Source organism: Ascaphus truei, chromosome 9 (assembly GCF_040206685.1).
Source record: "Ascaphus truei isolate aAscTru1 chromosome 9, aAscTru1.hap1, whole genome shotgun sequence".
Lineage (NCBI taxonomy): Eukaryota > Metazoa > Chordata > Amphibia > Anura > Ascaphidae > Ascaphus > Ascaphus truei.
In genome coordinates this window covers 28302358-28326657 of record NC_134491.1, presented here as the reverse complement: position 1 = coordinate 28326657, position 24300 = coordinate 28302358, and the positions used below count along the sequence as shown (strand labels likewise).

At 42.8% G+C, this 24300-nt stretch overlaps 1 protein-coding gene across 4 annotated transcripts in view; it reads right to left on the bottom strand.

The window, feature by feature from the left end:
- MAPK14 (mitogen-activated protein kinase 14) overlaps positions 1-24300 on the bottom strand; it is a 46433-nt gene that overhangs the window by 21102 nt on the left and 1031 nt on the right. For all 4 annotated transcript variants that reach the window (XM_075614138.1, XM_075614137.1, XM_075614140.1 and 1 more), the window contains exons 2-7: positions 18812-18941; positions 17757-17815; positions 2851-2962; positions 2037-2066; positions 1692-1739; positions 277-391 (exon numbers count right to left, since the gene is read on the bottom strand). In XM_075614138.1, the coding sequence (XP_075470253.1) occupies positions 277-391; positions 1692-1739; positions 2037-2066; positions 2851-2962; positions 17757-17815; positions 18812-18941 (494 nt within the window). The remainder of the gene's footprint in view (positions 1-276; positions 392-1691; positions 1740-2036; positions 2067-2850; positions 2963-17756; positions 17816-18811; positions 18942-24300) is intronic.

Here is a 24300-nt window from a genome sequence, read left to right as displayed (position 1 = left end):
ATTGTGGTACCCATCCTCCCCTTCCACCTTCTCTGATTTTCAGGGACAGAGACATAAGGGTGCTATATATACTGGAAAATTTACACCGACTGGGTGGAGCAAATGAGATTAAACAGCAGAGCCGTGTGAACATTACTGCAGGGGTTGGGCCTTTTCTAAATAAAAGTTAAGGTCAAGTAACCTGCTTTAAAGGACAAAGACTCAAAAGTAAGTTAGGGGGCTGCGGGATTGAACATGTGGAAGGCAGGATCTCTGTTCTTTATAAAGCAGTGTAACCTGTCTGGTTGTAATGCATCCAGTTCAGCATTATTTCTGGTGCCCGGTACCATCGTGTAGCCACATATCCAGTCATCTCTTCATCTGTGAGCCGTGCCAGCCCAAAATCCAGAATCTGATGTGGGTGAGAGAAGAGGTGCATTTTCCACATCGGTAAACTTAAATAATCCAAGAAGTGCAGAGAAGAGCCACCAATTTATAAAGGGAATGGAGAGTCTGACTTTTGAGGAAAGACTAATTACAGTAGGATTGCTTACATTTGAAAAGGGGAGTTTAAGAGAGGATAGGATTGTGATTTATAAATATATTCCAGATCATTACAGGGAATTTTCAAGTCAACTTTTCATCCCAATAACCGTTCAAATTATATAAGAGGTAAGGACAAGCAACAAAGGAAAAAGTGTTAGGGACAACAAGAGAAGGCCAGAAGCTGCATTTGTCGTATGCCTTCCATTTTGTCTGGTTATGCTAACTAAAATATATTTCTTCATGTAGTCAGTTTTTTACTAATATATATTCACTCATGAAGTTAGTTTTTACTGTCTTATCTGTAATAGGAGGTTAGCTTCCTGGGAAGCTAGATCACCCCACATAGCTGCCATGGGAACCAAGGTTGTAGATGACGAGGTGAGAATGTTATGTGTTCCGGACAGTGCCTGTCCTGGGAGATTTACGCCCTATCGATCACCCCACTAATATGTCTTGCCCCATAATCACGCCTTTAACATAAGTTACGTCTCTAACCAAATGTTTTCTTATTTCTGTGTAAATCTTTTTAGCCTATGCTTAATAAATAAGACAAAGGTTTTGAAACACTGCTTGCATGTCGTTTCATTCGTTTCCCGAGCTCGTACGTCTTTTCAGATCGGAGTTAGCAGTGCCAGGGCGTGGATCCAAAGCTTCCCGGGAAGTCAGCAGCGTGGTGCTGCGTGTGTGTGGACCCAGTCACAAAGGCCTCCAGCCCTTTTTCCAATTGGCAGGGCAACCCCATCAGAAAGGGATATGTACAGTTAGGGCAGTGACAACGTGGACTTTTGTACTCGTGGAGAGTGTTATAGTAGATAATGGGGACACGTTTAACAAGAGTATTTAGAAAAGAAGGGTATACAGTGATGTGCATAACAAGTTAAAAGATTGGCAGACTATTGACCTACTGTAGGAAGAGTTCTGACTCATCAGGATAATACACAGAGTTTTGATCAGGGAAAGATGCGATTGTTCGGGATAAAATATAGCCAGATAATTAACCAGGGAGAGATTTTTATGTATCAGGTTAAAACATAAGCAGAGCATTGAGCAAACAAATCTCTCCCTGATGCGTGTATTATCCTTCTCAAACAAATCTAGATCCCCAAAATGTATTTTAATTTTTAGCACTCTACTAAATGCACGTACACAACCTCTCGCTAACTCACCTTCAGCTCACAGTCCTCATTAACTGCCAAGTTACTAGGCTTCAGGTCCTGGAGACACAATGAAAACAAAATGTCATACTCATGTGACAAAGATGTCCTTTGTACAACACAGGTCCCCACATCACGCTGACTGAGCTTTACCCATATTCTGTGTCACACACAGCATGACTCCGCACTCCTGTCCACACACACACACGACGTGAGGACTCTGCCGTCTCTCACATATGTAATGTAGTTTGCAGGTGTCACACAAACACGTTTGACGTCATGCTCTCTGCAGGTCTCACATGATGATCCTACACTATCCCCAATACCCACATGATTGTGATCTTCTGTGCTACTCACCCTGTGAATAATGTCTGCTGAGTGAATATACTGCAGGGAGAAAAAAAACAGCATATATTAACAGCACAGCTGGTCAAAGAAGAGCAACAGAATGGGGGGAGTAGAGAAAGGCAAGGAGAGGAGATCGCAGGGGCAGAGGAATGACAAGACGGCACTCATTCTTGTGACTGATAAAGTGAGGGGGTGGGGTAGGGGAGAAGAGGTTGTGTCTTTTCCAAAGTAGAACACCCACGAGTGTCTCTGAATGTCTTCCACTTAACCCCAAAACTGCTTTTGCAACCTCATTGTCACGTCATACAGTGGGAAAGCTGCAGACAAGGGTTCCGGGAAACGACATGTAGACACTCAAAGCTTCACTGTCTATGCTGAACTCTATGATGGAAGGTCTTTTAAACCCACCATAACAATGCAGGTTTGGTTACCAAGCTCAAACCAAAGACATCCCCAGCAGCAAACTGCTGTTACTTGGTGGGTCGCCCGAGTCTGCACAACTAGTGGATCGGCCAAGTCTTCAGTGCCAGAGGGGCAAGCAACGCAACGGGTTACTTCGTTGCCTACTGTGCGCAATTCAACATCTTAACGGAGTACGTCACAAAATAGATAGAAAGGCAAAAGTGCCATGCCCAGTGTGTGGTCATTGACACGTCTACCCAGGATCCTTGTCTGTAGAGTAACCATGTGATAATGAGGTGAATAAATCAAGTTTAAGGACCAGCAGTCACACTCCTGCGTTCTCTGTAGCCCGAACAGTAAAGAGGTTGTTACTTCGTTACCTGCCATTAACTGTCTGCATTGACTAGATTCTGCATTGTACCTTCAGGCCTCGCAGGATCTGATAGATCAGGAACTGCACATGGTCGTCCGTCAGCTTCTGACACTTCACAATGTTATTGAGGTCGGCTCCCATGAGATGTGTTACCAGGTACCTGGAGGAGATGCAGCAGGTCATGAACAAAGCTGGAGAAAACACCTCACATCCAACTGCCATCCTTTACTAACTACATTACCCCATACTAAAGACAATTTCTCACCCCCTCCCCCCTAAATACCCTTGGTTGAGGAAGCTCTATAAAAGTGAAAGGTGTGTGCAGTTTACCAACCGCAGACAAAGGGTAGACATGTGCCTTTGGGAAAGTTGATGCACGGGCAAAGGGGAGATGGGTGCTATTGGGGGAAAAAATATAATAAAATTGTAGTCAACTTATTGTAATATTCTTTTCTCAGAATCCATTCATGGCTGTGACACTAGTGGGTGGCTCCGCTCTTCCTGATTGGAGTAAGAGGAAAAACCATCTGCAGGTGGCCCATAAAAGGCTCCTCCCTTGTGCTTTGGATTACCCCAAGCTCGAAATATATTATAGATACACTAAAGGGACTGGAAAATACCAACGGCTATGAACAGATTCTGGGAAAATAAAATTACAGTACGTGGACTATACATTTTCTAATTTTCTGTTCATGACGGTGACACTAGTGTGACAATACCAAAGCACTAAAACCAAAGGGGGAAGAAGAAAACAAAACAAAACTGAAGAATACAGAACAGTAAATTGAAATATTTATTATCGAATTACGCTTGCAACACCTTCCGTTAGCTCAGGACTAGACATCGGGTCTAATGTTTAATAAATGTGTTAAAGGATGACCACACAGCTACTTTGCATAACTCAACAGGTGATGTTTGGGCCATGAAAGCCCAAGACATGGCCACAGCTCTGGTTGAGTCTGCTCAGGAACATGAATCTCTGTGTCTGTATGCCGAGCAAATACAATTGGTGATACAGTGTGCCATCGTAGCCTTCAATGCTGCTCGTCCTTTTCTGGTACCTTGCGGGAGGACAAAAAGTCGGTCTTATTTCCTGAAGTCATGCACCCTTTGTAGATCATGTTTCACACATTTTACCTACATGCAAATAGGAAGATCTTCCCCACTCTGATTTTTCCGTTCCGGCACAAAAGAGGGAATGATTAACTGATACTAACTTAAGTAGAAAATCATATACTATTCTTAAGACTATCTTGTCTTCGAGCTCTTTACATAATCACACTTGTAGTTTGTCCACTCTCCTTGAGGAAGTAATGGCCACAAGGAACTGTTTTCTGTGTGAGAATGTTTAAAGATAAATCTTGTAACCGTTGAAATGGGGGCCTCTTCAATATCTGTAGGACTAGAGATTGGTCCCAAGATAGTAGAACTTTCCTGATGTGAGGTCTCCAAGTCTTCACTGCTTGCAAAAGCATGATGGCTAATTTTTCCGTGGCCACATCTCTTTATAGCAGTGCTGTTGAAGCAGATGCTTGTACTCTAAGGCCGTGATTATACCTAAAAAACGCCGGCGGTGTTACTTGGCATGGCCGAAAAACAAAATACAAAAAAAACAATTAAACAATTAAAGTAAACATAACTGTAGTGGCGTGCGCAGCAACATGGAGCTGCAGGGCGGACGACTGGTGAGGAGACAAAGGATTTTTTTCTCTGAAGGCGACGGTCGTGTAACGTGAGCGGTTCAGCCAATGAGAGCGAACCACTCACAGCCACACCTCCCCGTCTCCTCTTCTCTCCTGTATGTTCAAGATGCTGCTCGGCGGCAGCAAAAGGGTGACGTCACCAGATCGCGCTGCCACCCGGCGGCATCTGGTATAATCCAAGGCCTAATGGAATGGAGACTAATAGGCCGATACTAGGAGCTCTGAAGTGTACTTCAGAAGCGGATTAGCATTGTTTGCTAATAAGCCCTTCTCTTATGTCCAATTCGTGTCTAAAAGGTGTTTATAGAAGCGGTTTCACTCTGGCTCTACCAATTCGAAAGGTTTGTCAAAAAAAGCCTCCAACTTGTATTTAATTTACTACAACTGCTATTCTCGTAGCTCCATTATGCAAACCGCTTCCAAAAACTCACATTTTTTTACACGCCACCTCAAGGGTAGCAAGATTGGTATTACGAGTCACATCCAGGGCCTGAAAGGAGAAAATTTAAAACAACTTACCGTAATTTTCTTTTTCTGGAACCATGGCAGTGGGCACCTTTGGGTTAATCCCTTCTCACTCTAGGTAGGACAGGAAATAGACTTTTGCAGGTAGGCCATATAAGGCCCCTCTCTCTACCTGCACCGTAGTCTTACGATTCTTCCATAGCTGAAAAATATAACTGATAGGCATTAGACATTCATAGGGCGGGTAACAATGTGCCCACTGCCATGGTTCCAGGAAAAGAAAATTACGGTAAGTTGTTTTAAATTTTCTCCTTTCCTGATCACCCTGGCAGTGGGCACCTTTGGGACATACCCAAGCAGTGACAATTTTAGGGAGGGATACATCAGAAATAAACACCACCAGTTAATGCCTTTATCAGTTTGACCTTTATTAATACACTTTACACTTTATTTCACTACAGATTGTAACACTCTACGACCAAAGCTTGTGTCAGCTGATGATTGTACGTCTAGTCTGTAGTATTTCAAGAATGTATTGAATGAGGACCAGACTGCCGCTTTGCATATCTGTCCTGGTGAAGCCTGGGCTTTAAATGCCCATGATGTAGACATGGCCCTTGTAGAATGAGCTTTAATGTTCAAAGGTTTATCTTGTCCTTTGTTTTCATAAGCTTTTTAAATACAAGACACTATCCACTGAGAAATTGTTGTCTTTGATGCTGCTTGACCTTTCTTTGGTCCCTCTAGTATGATGAATAGTCTGTCTGACTTTCTGATATCTCGCATCCTTTCCATGTACACTTTTAGACATCTTACCACGTCTAATTTGTGTAGTCTTTCATCTTTCTTATTCTTTGTTTCTAGACAGAATGACGGAATCACAATTTCTTGATTCATATGGAACTGTGATACAACCTTTGGCAGGAATTGATGCACTGGTCTGAGAACTGCCTTGTCTTGATGTATGACTAGGAATGGTTCCTTGGCTGATAGAGCCTGTAGTTCTCCCACTCTCCTTGCTGAGGTGATTGCTATCAAAAACGCCATCTTCCATGATAACCATTTTAAGCCTATCTCCTGTATAGGTTCAAATGGAGCTATCGTTAGTACATCCAATACTAGAGACAAGTCCCATGTCGGTACTCTGTTCTTGATTTGAGGTCTTAATCTTTTAACTGCCTGCAAGAACCTGATGATTAATCTTTCCATTGCCAGATTTCTTTCCAATAAGGCTGATAGCTCATTGAAAGTACAGTTTTCTGCACTAAGACTGAGACCTTTCTCAAATCCCTTTTGCAGGAACTCTACTATTGACACAATTCTAGGTGAAAGGAAATGTTGTTTTTCTTTTTCACACCAATCGCGAAAGCAAAGCCAGATTCTATGGTATACTTTTGATGTGGAACATTTTGTTGTTTGTAAAAGGGTCTGGATTGTTTTGTCTGAACAACCCTTCAGTCTCAATGTTTCCCACTCAATCGCCATGCCGTCAAGGCCCATTGTTTGGCGTTCGGATGACATATTGGGCCCTGTCGCATCAGTCCTTTGCGATCTGGTATGTGCCATGGTGTATCTACTGCCATATTTACCAAGTGTGTGAACCAAAGCCTTCTTGGCCAGTATGGTGCTATAAATATCACCTCTGCTTGGTCTTCCCTGATTTTCCTGATTGCTTTCGGAATTAGGGGAATTGGAGGGAACAGGTATGCCAACTTGAAGTCCCATTTGAAACTGAGAGCATCTGTACTTTGTGCGCTTGGATGAAAACTGTCTGGCACAGTAGTTCCTTACCTTGCGGTTCTGATGTGTCGCCATGAGATCTATGTCTGGCTGACCCCATTGCTCTACCAGTTCTTGAAACACTTGTGGGTCCAATGACCATTCTCCTGGGTGTATGATGTTGCGACTTAGAAAGTCTGCTGTGACATTTTCCAGTCCTGGGGTATGTATGGCTGCAATTTCCGACAAGTGGCGCTCTGCCCAAAAAAGGATTTCTGCTGTGAAGTTCATCAGCTTTCTGCTCCTGGTTCCTCCTTGTTTGGCTATATACTTGACAACTGACCTGTTGTCTGATTCTATCTTTATATAGCCACCATTTATTTGGTCTTGGCAAACTTCTAGGGCCCTTTGTACTGCTTTTAGTTCCAGCAGATTTGATGGAAGATGCTTTTCCTGGTTTGTCCAGGTTCCTTGCACCAATGTTTCTCCCATTTGGGCACCCCAACCTGCGTTGCTCGCATCTGTTGTAATTCTTACCCACTGTACTGGGTGTAGTGTTTGTCCTTTTCCCAGGTTTTGGGTATCTTCCCACCACTTTAATTCCTGTTTTGTGTGTGGGTTTAACAAGATTCTTTGTCTTGTGTTTTTGTGATTCCCGTTCCATTATTGCAAAATTGTTTTGTAATGGTCTCATATGTACTGCTGCCCATTTTGTGACGCTTACTGTTGAAGCAAATTTTACTAGAAGCCTCATGCATTCTTCTGCTGAAGTTCTGGCAGCTTTCCTGAGCTTCTTTGTTTGCATGGCTATGTCTTGCCTCTTTGCGTCTGGCAGTCTCACTTCTCCTTTTACCGTATCGAATTCTACCGCCAGAAATCTTAACAGTTGAGTGGGCATGAGATGACTCTTGTCTCTGTTTATTAACCAACCGTGCTGTTCCAGGAAGGTTATGACCATCTTCTGATCTTGTTGTAGTTTCTTCAGACTTTTTGTTTTTAACCAGGATGTCGTCCAGGTATGGGTATATTTCTACCCCTCTTTCTCTCGTTTCTGCCACTAGAGGGGCTAGAACCTTTGTAAACGTCCTTGGGGAAGTCGCCAGACCAAATGGCAGTGCTGTGAACTGATAATGATCTTGATTTACTGCAAACCTTAGAAATCTTTGGTGTCCCTTTGCTATGGGCACATGTAGATAAGCGTCTTTTAAGTCTATCGCCACCATCCAGTCTCCTGGTTGTACTTCTTGAATAATCAGTGATACCATCTTGAATTTTCTTATTTTCAAGAATGAATTTACCTTTCTTAGGTCTAGGATTGCTCTGTAATCCCCTGTAGGTTTCTTTACTAGAAATATTCTGGAATAAATTCCACTTCCTCTGTCTTCCTGAGGTACCTTCTTTATTACTTCCGCTTGAAATAAATTCTTTAAAGCCAAATTCATTTGCCTTCTTTTTTCCTTGGACTGTATCCATGTTATTAGGCCCATATTTCTTCTTGGCATCTCTTTGAATTCTATACTGCACCCCTGACGAATGGTTTCTAATACCCAATTGTCCTGTATTGTTTGGGCCCATGTTGCAGAAAACTGCTTCAGTCGCACTCCTACTGGCAAATGCTGGGCCCTTTGACCTTCATGTGAACTTGTTCTTTGCAAATGATCCTCTTCCTCTGGCGCCACAAAAAAGCCGGTTCTGGCCGCCCCTCCATGTTGTTTGTCTTGGAAACGACCTGCCAGGTCTATATGCCTTCCTGAGGTAAAAAAGTGCTCTTACCTCCTGATGCTTTTGTTATTATGGCATCCAGTTTGTTGCCAAAGAGGAACTCACCTTCAAATGGTAATCCACATAAGCTGTTCTTTGATGCTGTGTCAGCCATCCACTGTCTGAGCCATAAAGCCCTTCTTGCTGATACCGCTAGCGCCATAGATTTAGCTGCTAATTTTACCGCATCCAACGAGGCATCTGCTATGTAGTCTGTTGCCCACTTTACTTCGGACAGTGTCTTAAGAATAACACTTCTTTTTATACCCTTGTCTATTGCCTCTTCTATGTTGGCAATCCACACTCGCATAGCCCTTGCTGCTGACGTTGTTGCTATGGCTGGTTTGTAGGATGTTCCTGCTGTAACGTATGCTTTTTTCAATACGTAATCCATCTTCCTATCCATAGTGTCCTTTAATGATGCAGCCTCTTCTATTGGGATTGTGGTCTTTTTTTACTATTCTGGATATAGCAGTATCCACCTTTGGGCTGACATCCCAAAATTTGACCTCTTCTTTGGAAACGGATACATTTTCCCAAATCTTCTAGATGTAATACTTTGGCGTCTGGCCGCACCAATTCGGATTGAATAAGGTCCTTGATCACCTGATGTATAGGAAAAACTCAACTTTTTTTTTTTTTTTTTGTCTTGACCCAAAACAGTTTATCTTTCCTGTGGGTCAATTCTTCAGTATCTTCCACTCTAAATGCAGTGTGTGCAGAGCGCACAGCAGAGAAATGAAGGAGAGCAGGTCTGGCAAACATAAACTCTTTAATGGAAAACCCTAGAGGGTTGCAACCCTTTGCACTTCATCAAGAAAGTTTAAATGCTAAAGCCTGTCTCATGGCTTTGATGAGCGGGTCCACCATTTCTACATCAAATTCAGATTCATCCTCCTAAATATCTTGATCTGATGAATCCAATTCACCTTCTGACACCTGACAGCATTCTATGTCTGATTCGTCAGATGAAAAGCCTTTTCCCTTATCCAAACTGGTTTAGGATCTTGACCTTTCCTGCGTAGGGTTAACTGTCTGTTGAACAGCAGCATCCACACTCTGCTTAACTGCCTCCTTAATTAGTACAAGGGAGGTGCTCATCTGCTCATTAGAATCCCCAGCTGCTGCCTTAAGACAATCTTCACACAGCTTCTTTCTTATGCTGCAGGATTCCCCTTAGCTATATTAACAAAACAAAATAAATACTAAATATACACCCTAAAGTAAATAGATCCTCTCTCTTTCCCATGTAGTACTAAAACTAAGGACTCACCTAGTCTTGGGAACTGAACTTTTTAGAAGTCTCCATATCCAGCACTTGGCTTCTCACTGCTGAGCGTTCCATGCTGCAGCTTTCTTTCACACACACACACACACACACACACACACACACAGTGTGTCCGTCACTTCCAGTGCTCGTGCACGGCTTGCGTGTCTGTGCACGCATCCGCCGGCCGGAACGTGACGCGCGCGCTCCCGTGCACTGTTCCCTCTACCGCAGCGTTCCAGACGCTAGCGCGGTCAATCTGAGCCTTTTTATGGCTCGCAGCTGTGGCTGCTTCCCCCCCGCTGTACCGGGCTCTTGGGGGTTTCTTTACCGCAGCGTACCAGACACTAGTGCGGCGAGTCTGAGCCTTCACGCGGCTCTCAGCTGCAGCTGCTATGCTCCCCTTCCCTTTGTCTGGTAATGGGGCTTCCTTTGCATGTAAGCCTCCACAGCCCACGGCTGCAGCTGCTCCCCACCCCACGAATGTACTGGGTTCCTGGGGCTCCCCCGACTCTTAGGGGTCTCCGTCTTGCGACCGCATGGGTGCGTCGTCCGGAGCTTCAGGGCAGAGAGGCTGAGGTCCCTGGATATCTGCACAAGGTGCAGTAGGTGAGTCCCTTTAGAAAATAAAAAAATCCTACTCCTAGCTGTGAGGACAGGAAAAAGACTAAGGTGCAGGTAGAGGGAGGGGCTTTATATGGCCTACCTGTAAAAGTCTATTTCCTGTCCTACCTAGAGTGAGAAGGGATTAACCCAAAGGTGCCCACTGCCAGGGTGATCAGGAAATATGGGTTTGGCCGAGAGAGCAAAACAGTAAGTAAGTTTGCTTCTAAAGCAAGTACAATCCATGCGTTATGGCTGTTAAACCACGGTTTGCCACATTTTTAAGAAGCGGTTTAGAAGAAGCGGGTTGCAAAAGAGTTTTTTTCTCACATTTCATTCTGCTACTTCTGTACATGCCAAACCATGTGCTTTGGCAATTACATCTTGAGAGTTACAGGCAGTCCTCGGTTATCCGACACAATGCGTTACTCAAAATGGCGTTGGATAGCGAAACGTCTTAAAGCGAAACACGTTTTCCCATAGGAATACTGTTTAAAAGAAAGGTTCCGTTCCTGAAGGCATTTTTAACACTAATATACACCAAATATTTTATGCAGGCAATACGATACGCAGCACACACAAATTATATATAGTGTATATACATATAATATAACATAAAATATAATAAAATATATTATATAGTATAATATATATATTATATACACATAAACAACTTTGCAAAGCGTTGTAAGCCGTTTTGGCGTTGTAAAAACTAACATAGGTATGCATTGCAAAGTGTTGGATAAGCCATTCGTTGTAAAAAGAGGACTGCCTGTACTGTACTAGAATAAGCCCAATAGCTCCTTTCCATATGCTATTTGTAGGAACTCTGCTGACGAAGAGGTATTATCCCAATTTAGGCAATTAACCATGCCCCACTTTAGACATTTTAACCAGATATGGTGGTAGACTCTAGACGTTGACCCTTTCCTGGCTGCCATTAGTACCGGTGGTTTTTTTTTAAGGACCTTTCCTTTCTAACAACTGCCAGGTCTTTAGTGCTATTACCTCTGCTTTCTCTACCTCTATTTTCCAAATACTTTCAGGATAAGAGGAATTGGTGGGAATATGTATGCAAGCTGAAATTCCCATCTAAATACTTAGAGCATCCGTATGAAACGCTTGTGGATGCTCCATCCTTGAGCAGAACAGATGTAATTTTCTAAATGTATACTATTAGATCCACATCTGTTCACCCCAACAATCCTGTATCTACTAAAATATTTTTGGCCAGCGACCATTTTCCTGGATGTAAATGTTGCCATCTTGAATAATCTGTAATCGACGTGGGAGATACTGCATACTGCATACAATTTGTCCAGGTAAACCTGAATCCAGCTCATTGCGGCTGTTACCTTCATTCATTTCCTGTTTTTTGTTCCTCCTTGTATATACTGGACTGCTGAACGACCGTATGATGTTTCTACTACATGCAACTGCAAGTGGTGTGAAGTCTTCTGTAGAATGCTGGCCAATTTCCCTGCACAGCCAATTTGTTTAGATGGGCTCCCCTATCCTGACATACTGGCATCAGTTGTAATAATTATATGGCTGGTGTCACACAGTGATAATCTGCTTTTTCACGATAACAATTCTGTTTTGGAGCTTCGAAAGAGTTATATCTTGATTTAAGTCTCCAGAGACCCAGTCCATTGGTTTCAGAAATTTGTTTGCAATGTCTCATGAAATCTTACCCATTTTATCACCTCCATGGTAAACATAATTTTCCCTAAAAGAGTCATACAAATCCTTTGCCGATGCCTTGTATGGTCTTCGGAATTTTCTTAGCCTCATATCTTGTGCTTTGTCCTGTGGCAATGAAACCACTACTCCGAAACTGACCCCCAAGAAACCTCAATGACTGCACAGGGGTCAGATGACTTATCGATTTATCAGCCATGGTTCTCTAGCAATTCAAATGCTGTCACCATATGAGATTGTAGTGGCGTCGTCATTGGCCAGTAAATCGTCTAGATACGAGTAGACCTGTGAGCCCTGTTTCAGCTATTAACATGAGTAGGAATTTGGCAAAATGTCCTGGGTGATTTTGCTAGCCTGAACCTGAACAGTAGTGCTGTATATTGGAAGTTCTCTCTTCCCACTGTGAACCTGAGAAACTGCTAATGTTCCTGTAATATGTAAATATGCATCTGCCTATTAAGCTCAACAAGTCGTCCTGTGGCACCGCTTGTATAACGGACCTTAGGGATTCCATCTTCAACTTTGTTAGGTGTAGGAATATATTGTCTCTTCTTAGACGGCTTAGAATTCTCCAGATGCTTCCTTTACCACAAAAATGTAATATATTTCCCCTCTTCTGAACAAATATCTTTGCTACCGCTTCTAACCAATAAAGTAATTTAAGGGTACATAACCACGCAAATAATTAATTTATTACTTTTGTCCTCAATGAACTTGGTGGTGCTCAAAAACTCCTAGGATAAAAGAGAACAAACACAGAAAACACAGAAGAGAAGACAGATTGAAAAAGAAAGGAGTCCCCCAAAAAATAATTCAAACAATTGCTAATACTATAAATTGATTGAAAAATTCATAAGCAGTCTTCAATTTCATACCTCAAAACATCAAATTTAATAAAACAGTAACTCATAACATTCCACTAATAAGGTACACTATAAAATACCCACTAGTACACATAGTACAATACAAATATCAAGTGATATTAATATGCAAATGTTGCATCTATTGCTGAAATGTCAAGCGAAAATATCAGTCAACACAATTCTTCCAAAAATGTCGACTAAGCAAAACATTGGACTAGTGTGGCGAGTTGAGAACTTTATAGAAGGGAGATATCTGATGTTTTGTAATCATATATGGGAATAGGAATTAACATACATTATTTTCCCTGTTCACTTCAACAGAATTCATACATAGTTACTGACAGAGTTTAGAGATAGTATCACTTCTGAGAATAAGTTTTTGCTCGCCAGACTTTGCGTGTCTGCTGGGAGGGCACATCCCGCCACGTGAGATTCATTAAAAATGTCATGGAAACATCATCCTTCCTCAGTTTATTTTAATCACAAGCCCTGTTCAGAAACCAAAACTTGTTAGCTCCTCTACGAAAGTCGCTGCATTTGTTATCCAACACGCTGCTTCAGCAACATCATAGTTTAGCAACCCACGTTTCGCCTTCTCAACCAGCAGGCTTCTTCTGGGTTGTTCACATGACTAAATCATCTTAAAAGGGGGAAAACCAGAAATGCTCTTGGTGAAACAAAACCAATAAAATCACAAATTTACATAATGTACCATATATTTAGAAGGAAAACGCTATACTTTTTGTGGGATGAGTAAACATTGCTTTGTTTGTGCATCGTCAGGGTTCTGTTTTATTTCAAACATCACAAGTCGGGTACGAACACAAAACCCAATAGGCAGCTTTTAGCAAACAAAACTAAATAAATCAATATTTTCAACATTCTGAATTTGGACAAATAAAAAAAAAACATTCTCCGTCACCGAAACACAATTAGTTAAATACAATTTATCATCCGCCATTTTATTATCACAGACACCTAGATGTCAAAGCAAATATACAGGTGGTTGTTGTACAGTGTTTATTACCGTGGTTACCAATTTATTTTCATTTTAAATATTTAACTTCTCTCAAACAGTTCAAGCAAATGGTCTGAAAATGTAGTTCAAGTTGCAAAATAATACATTTAATGTTTTGCGTCAAGAATGCGGGCGTTAAATTTTTTGAATCCCTTCCAAACAGAAAAATGTACTCAAGATGGGGGCTCCGTGATTTGGTTGAAACTTTTGGCAGATCAAAGTTAGAATGTCAGAAAGATACCCTCGAAATGTCATCAGAATCGGTCAAGGCGTTTGGCCTGTAGAGAGAACACAAAAAAAAAAAAAAAAACCCCAAAAGGGTTTTTACTAAATCTAGTTTATATTCTCGCATCCAACAAAAAACATTGAAAATAGCATTGTCATTTAGTCCACCTGCGTTAAGAGTCTCCAGATCAAAAATTCCTATTTCTTCTTTTTTTTTCCAGTTTTTGATCTAGGTCATAGATATAGATAGAGAAAACAAAGAAAAAGGGGGAACAAAAAAAAAAGCGCCCAATCCTAGTGCATTATTTATTAATTTAATCAATTCCAAAGCTCACAAATTACAACTCACAAACAGAAATGGTAGAGAGCGTTTTATGAGATAAATGCTCATGCCCCAATCCGATCGCTAGAACTCCGCTCCACTCCTCCGAGCGTCTGACTGTCAGTCACGAGCCTCCATCCAGCAGAAACTTGAAGTGACAGCAGCTGCAGATTCTTCCTCCAGGAACAAACTTCTGATGTCTTTAGTTCCGTGCAGGGAGCAAATTCAATGATACAGCGGTTATCCCTGGTACTTCAATGTAGGTGAACCGCACATAAAAACATCTCAACCTCAACAGCACATGTGACCCTACGCGTTTCCTCAGATATACTGATACTGAAGAAATCCTCCTATTAATTACTTTTTATCACTGGACATACAAGTGCGTGTATGTGTGTACTGGACATACAAGTGCGTGTATGTGTGTACTGGACATACAAGTGCGTGTATGTGTGTACTGGACATACAAGTGCGTATGTGCAAGAAAAATTACCCCTCAACGAGGTCAAATGTGTATCTCGCACAACATCACAGAGGAGGGTAGATGGATAACCTGTGTGATGACTGGAACTGCAATAAATAATATTAGGGTGGTGCTGACTGGGAATATATACTGTGATGAACAAAGAGAAGAAAGAAAGCTCCCTATAGTGTCGCACTAGAGAGCACCCTACACTTAAATTAAAAGTACTATTTATTAATGAATTAATTAAAATATATTTATTGCAGCAAAATATACAATGAACCAAATGATTAAAACAAATTAAAAATGAGGGAGGTGTCTGTGTGCTTATTGTCAAAGACGTCAGTGTATATAATGAAATAGCTATTGATTACTATTTATGTCCACGGTTATATGATTATACTAACCGTAGTAATAGCTATTAAATACAATTCTAGTTCGTCGACAACTATTCCTAAGTAGAGGAGTGTTGGTTTATTAAGAGGGTAATGAGCTCTGTGTATCAATGGCTTTGCTTGAAAATGGAGTACTGTGAATACAGTCACTATACACAGTGATACAAGACCACCAGGCTCAGAAATAGCTGAGCCTATAGGTCTGTCCTGGTGAACAGCTATAACACATGATAGCCAAATGCTCTTAAAAAAGAATGAACATAGCCCTCTCAGACCACACTCTGTGGGTCTAACACTCAAAATATAAACTAATTAGGAGATAGTCAGAGCGTTGTGCTTCCCGTGACGAAGGCTCCGAAACGCTCTGACAGTGAGGAAAGCACCAGACCTCTCCGACTAGCCTGCGCACCTGGTAGTAGCGCCTGGCCTGCCCTATGTATGTGTGTGGGTGTGTATATTGTGATGCCTTCACTGCCCTCTAAGGGCTAGAATGGGGCAGTTGTGGGACTTTACAGCTCTCATTCTGGAAAGGTCTGTTCAGCTGTGAGTTAATGAGCTAATTAGCCTAGCCTGTATAGTCAGGAAGTGATACAGAGATTAACCCCCCCATACTGCGAAACACACACTGCTGAGAGTTATACAGAGAGGGTGAGAGACGCTGCTGCTATACTGATCTGGGATGGCACACACAGACAGCCCTGTGAGAGACTGAAAGGGGACCTGCTGCAGGAACACTGGGTAAAGTGGGGAAAGAGTTTTGTTCTCCCACGATTAGTTAGGGACTAAGCAGTATTAGTCAGTACTCCTGGAAGGAGTTAGGTCTTTTGTTTCTGTTTTGTGTTATGAGTGAACCCTGTAAATAAACCCCTGCTTAGAAAGTACAGTGTTTCCTGCCTTTGATCTGGACAAAAGATCCGACGCCGGGACGTCACAATATATATATATATATATATATATATATATATATATATATATATATATATATATATATATATATATATATATATATAAACAGTAGGCACTCAACTAGCGAGGTAAGGTATGTGCATGTTCTATAGGCATAAGCAGAAAAAACGTAAACCCGCAAGGGAAACAAATAACTCGTTGTTCGAAACGCGTAGGAGGTATCCTCTATACTGTGCACACTCCAATAAAGAATTTTGTGTACTACTGGATACTCTCCTTGCTCCTGTTGGGCAGCGCTCTACTTTTTTTGCTTATATCTGGATTCCGTCAGCAGCAGCAAGTTTACCCAGACCAAGGAGGTGACTGTGAGTAATAACAACCATACCTTTATGCTATACGGACATTCCCAATGAAATTGAGTGGGTGGTCACTCCACTTAGCCCCAGTTTTCAGGGACTATTGTTCATGTTGATTGCTTTATGGATATACTCACTTTTTATACCAATTATTGATGCACCTATACCTATGGTTCTGGACTAATAATATCATTGCTAGCCTGGTACTTGAGCACTCTAGCCACGCTTCTCACCAGTACTCCAACCATAAAAGAAAAATCTCAATTTGGTCCGTGGCTTGCACTACCGCAACCTTTAAAAACACTCATATTTATTTCCTTCAAACGCCATTTTATTACAGGCTGCAGAACTTTTCCCTTTTTTGGTACCCTCGTTATGTATGGCTTCCATCACAAACTTCGAAGTTCCTTCCTCAGGCAGTCCTCTGGAGGTACGATTATAACACACACAAAAATTAGTCTCCTATGAATACACACTCTTTTTACTGACTACCATGCTAGTACTCACCTAAAAAGCTTAGGCAGTGACCCATGGCTATATTACTCTCCATTGTTGAGTCCACAGCCTCCAACATAAGGAGACAGCCACCCCCCAAACTCTGCATCAGATGGCCTAAGTACCTTCCAGCTGTGGGCTCTCTCTCCAGTTCTCACTTCTAGTTTCCAGTCGCCAGCCGAAACTTCTGATCTAGAGCACTTACAACCGACGGGCGGTTCCAACACACCAACTACTAGACTGTGTCTGGTCCTACCCTTATAACGCTGTGCTTGTGTAATGCTTATGCTGTCAGCCCCGGTCGTAGGGGGCACCCGAGTACCTATAAATGATGCAGCATCAGGGGGAGGCCTAGAACTACCCCTCGGCTGATCTACAACAAGCGAGTACCTGGTGAGTACCCCCCCAAAAAAAACAACAACAAACCTACTCTGCTGTAGGTCAAGGAGGATCCTTTTATGGCCCTACAGAAGGTTATTTTTTTTGTCCTACTTAGTCTGGAAGGTCCGAGCTACTCTAGCGTGACCGCCATGAATGGTAAAGTTCAGTGCGTACACAAAGGAGAAAGGTGCTGTTGGGAAAGCTCTTAAATTTTGAAGATGATTTATTGTGCTTTAGCTATAAAATAAAATGTTCTTAGCATAAAGTTTCAACAACCTTATCCCTACAAAAACATCACTTGTCAAACTTACACATCATTGAATTCCTCAAATGATTTTGCCGGCGTGAAAACATCCAAAAGTCCGATGACCTGCAAGAAGTATACAGAGGAAGATAGATATTTAATTCAAATGCAACTACAGTTCTAAAACTGCAGTTAAAAGGTGCAGTCCTAGTTAGGACAAACGTGACTTAATGGCAGTGACATGAACAAGGGTTAAATCTGGAAGTGGATTTTTCTGTACAAAAATCAGACACTGAGAATTATTTTTAAATCATTATTTAAAAACACGGGAAGCCAAAAATTGGGGGGGGGGGGGTGGTGGGTAATTTCCTTTGTCTGCTCCCTTCTGTACGAGATCACTATATGCTGAACAGGGGTGTGCAGGTCATCCCCCCACTTAGTCCTCATCTTTAACAGCTCTAACAGGGAAAGGAGGAGCTAGAGACACAGCTCCCTCCACCAGACCCAGATGAAAAGAACATCCTTAATATCCGAAGAAACAAAAACAATTAAATATTATCTTTAGGTCTGGTTACATTTGTTTACAGAAGATAATGACATTGATACGCTATCAATGTTCATTTAATCTACCATGACAAATACAATCAGGACTTTCTAAGCATTGGACATTGGCATAAGATGCTATCTTCAGCAAAAAAAAAAAAAGAATATAAGGCAGTATCCCCACATACTTCTCTGAATGCTGGGTCTCCAACTCATCTTCCATGCAATAACTCACTCAGCCTCTGTATACACTACAATGTCTACGCCAGATACAGTATTCAGAAGCTGCTAGACATACAGTCCCAGCTGCTGAGGCAAGCCGCGGGAAGGTTCAATACAGAAGTATGGACCCCTCACAGGTAGTCATCTTCCCTAGAGCTGCAGCACTTCGCTTTTTTGCTGCGGTTCCAGGGACAGCAAGTCTGGATACATCTGTATACCCTTCCTCAAAGAGCCGCACAATGACTCCCAAAGTCAAATTATATACCAATCTCGTTATGCATGCATGGCACAGTTCACTGTGCAGTGATGCACTCTCTCTAAGAATGTGCCCCCTGCCCTGCTAAATGACTTACTCACGTTCTCATGCTTCATGTGCTTGAGCAGGCGCATCTCACGGTATGTGCGCTTGGCATGGATAATGGACTGAAAGGGTCGGGAGAGCTTCTTCACTGCCACACGTAGCCCCGTCTTAGCGTCAAAGGATGAGCTGTGGGACAGGAGGGGGAGAGTGTCAGTGATTGAGTAAAGGCAGGCGAGAAAAGGAGGGTGGCACCGAGGGGGGAGGGAAGGTGGCGAAAAGGAGGGGGGGGGAGGGAAGGTGGCAAAAAGGAGGGGGGGGGAGGGAAGGTGGCAAAAAAGAGGGGGGGGAGGGAAGGTGGCAAAAAAGAGGGGGGGGAGGGAAGGTGGCAAAAAAGAGGGGGGGGAGGGAAGGTGGCAAAAAAGAGGGGGGGGGAGGGAAGGTGGCAAAAAGGAGGGGGGGAGGGAAGGTGGCAAAAAGGAGGGGGGGAGGGAAGGTGGCAAAAGGGGGGGGAGGGAAGGTGGCAAAAAGGAGGGGGGGAAGGGAAGGTGGCAAAAAGGAGGGGGGGAAGGGAAGGTGGCAAAAAGGAGCGGGGGAAGGGAAGGTGGCAAAAAGGAGCGGGGGAGGGAAGGTGGCGAAAAGGAGGGGGGAAGGGAAGGTGGCGAAAAGGAGGGGGGAGGGAGGGTGGCGAAAAGGAGGGGGGAGGGAAGGTGGCGAAAAGGAGGGGGGAGGGAAGGTGGCGAAAAGGAAGGAGGGGGAGGGAAGGTGGCGAAAAGGAGAGGGGGAGGGAAGGTGGCGAAAAGGAAGGAGGGGGAGGGAAGGTGGCGAAAAGGAAGGAGGGGGAGGGAAGGTGGCGAAAAGGAGGGAGGGGGAGGGAAGGTGGCGAAAAGGAGGGGGGGGAGGGAAGGTGGCGAAAAGGAGGGGGGAAGGGAAGGTGGCGAAAAGGAGGGGGGAAGGGAAGGTGGCGAAAAGGAGGGGGGGAGGGAAGGTGGGGAAAAGGAGGGGGGGAGGGAAGGTGGTGAAAAGGAGGGGGGGAGGGAAGGTGGCGAAAAGGAGGGGGGGAGGGAAGGTGGCGAAAAGGAGGGGGGGGAGGGAAGGTGGCGAAAAGGAGGGGGGAGGGAAGGTGGCGAAAAGGAGGGGGGGGAAGGTGGCGAAAAGGAGGGGGGGAAGGTGGCGAAAAGGAGGGGGGGAAGGTGGCGAAAAGGAGGGGGGGAGGGAAGGTGGCGAAAAGGAGGGGGGAGGGAAGGTGGCGAAAAGGAGGGGGGGAGGGAAGGTGGCGAAAAGGAGGGGGGGAGGGAAGGTGGCGAAAAGGAGGGGGGAGGGAAGGTGGCGAAAAGGAGGGGGGAGGGAAGGTGGCGAAAAGGAGGGAGGGAGGGAAGGTGGCGAAAAGGAGGGGGGAGGGAAGGTGGCGAAAAGGAGGGGGGAAGGGAAGGTGGAGAAAAGAAGGGGGAGGGAAGGTGGAGAAAAGGGAGAGGGAAGGTGGAGAAAAGGGGGGGGGGGAAGTGGGGTGTGGAGAAAATGAATCTCCCCTCAACCCACCCTAATGGGTTACATAGAATTGATAATCGTCACGAACAACACACTTGTGAGCACATGAAATATGCAACCAGGGTTAATACCCACAGTCAACTCACGGCCGCACCTTTCTCCTAATTCAAGTTAAGTTTATATTTACATTTACTTTGATAGATATAGATATAGATACATCTTTGACCCGCCACTACCAAAGATGACTATATTTGCCAAAGTCTTCGGTCCCTGTTTATTAAAGAAAAACTATGCACTTAACACACAATAATCTGTTGTATCAAAATGCGTCCATAAATGTAAATAACCATCAAGCGTGCAACAGTTCAATCAGAGCCCAAAGTATTCATTATAAAAGGTTATCTTTCATATACAAAAAAAAAAAAAGGGAATCCTTGAGATGGCATCCACACAAATCCCCCACAATTATGTTGCACTGAAACCTGAACTTCAGAACATAAGAGTTCAAATATCTATTGTTGTAAATAGCCACAGAAATCGTACTAAAAACTGAGTCAGAGGATGAAATAGTACCTCCCGCTTTATTGACGGTTCCCATACACCAAATAGGTTCTATATATTAAGTATATTAAAATATTTATTTAAAAATCAATAGAAATACCATATGGTATGCATATAAAGCAGAAGACAGTAAAATAGAGTATAAAAACATGGCAAGGAGATAGCGGACAACCCCACAGATGTAATCAACGTGAGAATAAACCAAAGTCTATAGTGAGGTGAAACTGCAGTATACTGGCCACATTTATCATCTGCCCAAGACTCAAACAAAACGCCTCCACCTGGCAGACCTATCATGTCCAGAATAAGAAACCTCAGAGGAGGCTAGTATATATGTGGATAAGATCTTACAACATTTCATCACCGCTTTACCATCTTATCGTCGTGATACAAAAAGATATCTAATTGAAACTAGAGAATATAGTGGTTGATAATCAGACTTTTCTAGTGGGCCTGTATACTAGTAATGAGGAAAGAAAAAAGGCACGCACAACTATTACTGTATTACAGATTTAGCATGAAATGCTTAAAAACGCATGTACAGAATAAATGATAAAACAAGCTTATAGTGTAGGATATCCACTGTATTGCTGGAAACTGTTGTCTGCTGAATACTTATTAGGCGCGCTCTCTCTCCAGCTCAGCTGCCACTCCGACTGCGCACCAAACCGCTGACCAGGGCATTTAATGGCATCAACAGCTCCGGTCACATAGTAAGCCCGAAATCTCACAGGGGAACCAGCAACAGCCGTAACAACTTTCAGCGCAGATGCTCGATCCACACTATCCACAAAACGGAGGATGGGGACACTCACCAATGACGTTGGCTGGCCCCGCAGATGGCAAGAGTGGATCTTAGAGTCAGACGCTCAATATAATAGCGTCTAAAGCTTGGCAGAACGGACAGTGGGGAAAAAAAGCCAAATCAAACGCGTTTCGTGGCTCTACGCCACTTCATCAGGGAAACCAATATACTAATATTCCACGAGATGTCATACTTTTTACGGTCTAGGGACATACACTAAAACATAACTGCTTTGTCCTTGATCGATTGGATTTTATTTTGATGAAAAACAATTTTCTCTTCAAAAACATACCTGTATCACCAAATACAGGGTACTGCATTGGGGACTACGTGCACTCCCACCTATGCCAATTTATATCTGGGCTGGTGGGAGGAAACCATAGTCCTCAGTGAGAACAATGAGAAATATACAGGCCATGTGGAACTCTGGGTCACATATATTGACTATGTTTTGATTTTATGGAGGGGGAACCACTGACCTCATGAAAGAATTCATCAATATCTTAAATCATAAATGACCATAACCTCAGACTGAAATACGAACCAAGCAAAGGAAGTATACATTTCCTAGACCTTACTATCTCAAAAAATATGCAAGGTACTCGATACCTCAAACTTTCGGAAGGAAAAGGCTACGAATAGTGAATATGTAGTTAAAGTGAAGCACTACCTTTTTTCCACTTATCAATGCATGTACTGTACTGCAATCGTCATATTCATGCATAACTGATGTAAATAAAGCATTTGCAACAGGCTCTTTAGTCTCCCCGCTTGTGCACAGCTTCGGTACAGGTAGGGAGTCGGTATTACTGTTCAGAACGTGCTGACAGGCGCATGCGCGAGCTGCCATTTTCCTATTGGGCGATATGTCCTTACTCGCGAGTGTACTTAAAGCGAGTGTCCTTAAACCGGGGTATGCCTGTATACCTTGTCAATATTGAAAACCTTTTTTTTTTTTTTTTTTTTTTTTTTAATGACATCCTTTGACAACAATGGAATGCAGTCTCTCATGCTAATACAGTATGATGGGCATAAAGAGAGTATAAGATAATCAGTGACGAGTATAGAGAGAGTATCAAAGACAGGGGCATCAAAAGCCAAACAGTGACCGTGGTAAAATAGGGGAAAGGAGGAAAATACAGGGGGAGGGAGGGCTGCTGGTGACAGTGTAACATCGATAGAGAGTAAAGAATGGCAGGGTTTGTCAGTCACTGCCATATACAGAAGAGAAAGTACCAGATAAGATTTGAATTATATGGAATCAAACATTTGAAAAATGTATTCAATTTTATAAAGGAAGAAAATATTTTCCTGGATCCTGGGAGTGACAGCACCCAGTCACAGAGGGCAGATTTCTCCAACAGATGCATGCGCCTTATATAAACGAGCCACCCCAGGACTGACCAAAACTCTCTGCACAGAACATTTGCTCGTGTTAAAAAGGTGTTATTTTTAGCTTGGGAGTTTATTCTCAACTAGCTGAAACCAACAAATACTCTCTCCTTTGTGAGCTGCACTTCCCTAAAAGAGTTTAGCCCACATTTACTAAGTTGTCTTCTGCCACACGGCACCTGCCATTAACTTGAATAGGCTGTAAGAGGTCTTCCAAAACCAAAATGTATCCTTATGGCAGATTGTTTAGTAAACATGAACAATATACCATAGCTAATCTAGAAACACCTTGTAGATTTGACAATTTTAAAAGTAACTGTGCTAAGAGCAAAGATTTGACTGTTTCTTTATAAAATTAAGCACAAGTCGATTTTGTGAACCAAGCGCTTCCTCGATCCGTATCTGAGCATGTAGATACGTGGAGGAGGGCCTGTTCAACACATAAGAAAATAATCACAAAGGCAGTGTCAAAAGAAAAAGTAAATGAAAAATCAAACCCCTCCAATATTTCAGCCTTCTGTATTAACAAATTGGCTTTAACATTATTTAAAAATACCCGTTAATGTCCGTTTGATAATAATTTTTTTTTTTTTTTGTAAGTGTAATTCACCCAGATATAATCCTTTAAATATATTATTATAAAAAGGCATTTGCACACTTGGGTCCTAGGACGGACTGACACCTTAAGGTGAGTCCAATGTAGAATCAAAGTGTCCTAGTGACATGTTTAATGGGTTAAAGTCAGCCCCATAACATAGTGTCCGTTTTTAACCATAAATTTAAAAACTGTCTGGGAGTTATTTATCAAATGTTTTACCAGGAAGTAATACATTGAGAGTTACTTCTCATTTTCAAGTATGTGGTTTCCTTTAGCTCCTCCCTTCTGTATCATAACACTGCAGGAAAAAGGTTTGCTGGCAGCCATGGCAATGCAGTGGTTAATACGAAACAGTGAAAGTCTAAGGCCGTGATTATACAGAAAAAACACGTGCATCCCCCCAAAACGTTTATTCCAACCGCAACTGTCACGCCGCTTGCTACTGCAATGCGGGCAACAGTTGAAGCGTTTTCAAAATCAGTTTTCTGGTTGCGACTGCCGCGTCCAATCAAAAAACAGATTTCAGCCTAGGTGTGGGAGCATTGCATCTTGCCAAGAACGCCAGGGCCTGGCCCTTCAATCATAAACTGCACCCTTTGCAAAGGTGGATTATGTAATCACGCTGCTGGTGACCGGGGATCTGAGGACTGTTCATTAAAAAGGCAATGCCTGTTTCCTTTAAAGCAACACACTTAAATTGAAAA